Source organism: Berghia stephanieae, chromosome 2 (assembly GCF_034508935.2).
Source record: "Berghia stephanieae isolate SIO BIC M18660-M18661 chromosome 2, UCSD_Bste_1.3, whole genome shotgun sequence".
Taxonomy (NCBI): Eukaryota; Metazoa; Mollusca; class Gastropoda; order Nudibranchia; family Aeolidiidae; genus Berghia; species Berghia stephanieae.
In genome coordinates, this window is record NC_088361.1 from 17915919 (window position 1) to 17917692 (window position 1774).

At 33.1% G+C, this 1774-nt stretch overlaps 1 protein-coding gene across 1 annotated transcript in view; it reads right to left on the bottom strand.

Annotated features, from left to right (window-relative positions):
• LOC144964419 (uncharacterized) overlaps nt 1-1774 on the bottom strand; it is a gene marked incomplete in the record, with an annotated part of 112353 nt that overhangs the window by 14730 nt on the left and 95849 nt on the right. Inside the window, 1 exon segment of the mRNA XM_078898655.1 lies at nt 1039-1094. Within this exon segment, the coding sequence (XP_078754781.1) occupies nt 1039-1094 (56 nt within the window).

Here is a 1774-nt window from a genome sequence, read left to right on the forward strand (position 1 = left end):
ATGCATTCGTTTAGCTTTAGCGGCATAATTTCAGCTTTAATGTCACATTTACTTACGTATATTGATAATTTCTAGAATAAATAAATATGGCTGAACTAATTTTATTTTACATGGGTGCAAGCAACTGGACCTCAAAAAGCCTGCAAGTCTACTTATGACCAGACATATAATCTGAAAAAGCCTGCAAGATTCACGGACTTCACCTCGTATGTTTAATAATCCAAAGGTTGTAATGGAGTAATTTGTTAAGTTTCTTGTCACCAAAAAAAAAAAAATTAAAAAAAATTAAAAAAAAAAAAAAAAAAAAAAAAAATTAAAAAATCAATCAAATCCAAATCGCAAAAAGCCGGCGACGTTTTTTTCGGTAATCCAATCAGCCGGCAGGCCCGCTGTAGCCGGCACTCTTGCACCCATGTATGGCCAATCGGAAGATGACGTTTGTCAACAGACTTTCGTTTCTTCCAGTTTCCTCGTTTTAAACTTTGTCGTCTGCTAGACAATCATTTTGACATTGTATTCGATTCCACGTTATATGTAAGTGAACTGAATCTAAATCAGTGATTGGATGCAAGTAGATAGAGCTGCCTATTTGAAATTTTTAAAAATCGTAGTTTCCAAAAATAAAAGAAGAAATAGCTTTAGAAATAAACAATTTGCCCTCGGCACGATCCAAACATTCTCCAAAGTCCTGAATAGAAGTTCTGAGAAGCGAAATGTTACTTCTCAACAAGATTTATTGAGTCAAAGAGACCTATCCAGTTATGCAGCTGGAGATAAAAAATTCGTATTACTACGAATATTTCGTAGTACGAGGCAGGTCTGTTCAAGTTACAAAATGAAAATGAAAAAATGAAAATTTACTCTTTCCCACAAAGTTGGCGGATTTTTATTAGTTATCATATTAATTTATTGTAATATCTAAAAATCGCGTCTTCAAAAAAAACAAAAAAAAAAAAACAAACAAAATAAAACAAAACAAAACAACTCAAATCTATCTTAGCAAAGACACGCACACAACATTCAGCCAGTTGTACTCACTTTGAAACAATCCTGGGACCATTTTGTACACGGCATTCTGTAAAGCGTGATCCGGCCTGAGGAATGACAGGAGGTGACACATTAGTTCATCATTTTATTTAATCAAATTGAGTTTTTACATAAATAAAAAACAATAACATTTTTTTTTCTTCTTCTTTTTCTTTAAAAAAAAACAACAACAACCCCCCCCCCCCAAAACAAAAAAAAAAAACAAAAAAAAAAACCAACAACAACAACAACAACAACAATAAAAACAAAACAAACAGAAACCCCTCCCCCCCCCCCCAAAAAAAAAAAAAAAAAAAAAAAAACCAACAAAAAGACAACAAAACAATGCTTTATTCATACATCTCGAATAAATATGCTTTATACCTTCGCGGACGACCTGGCAAAGCTAACACACAAAACAAAAACTGTACGCTGTATATTCTTGATAAACAATCCACATTTCAATAATGAAAATAAAAAAGGTGAATGAATCCCACACAAAGGTGATTTCTAAACTTGCTTCTATAAATTATGGGGAGAAATTTAAGGGGAGTAATAAATTATGTGACTCATAAATTAGGGAACAACACACACACACACACACACACACACACACAAAACAACAACAACAAAAAAACGACGTTTCGGTCTTTGGCCTTTATCAAGTATACATATATTTCGTGTTTACTTGAAAAAGGCCAAAACGTCGTTGGTCTTCTATTGTTACCGCACTCCCTTTATTTTTTCC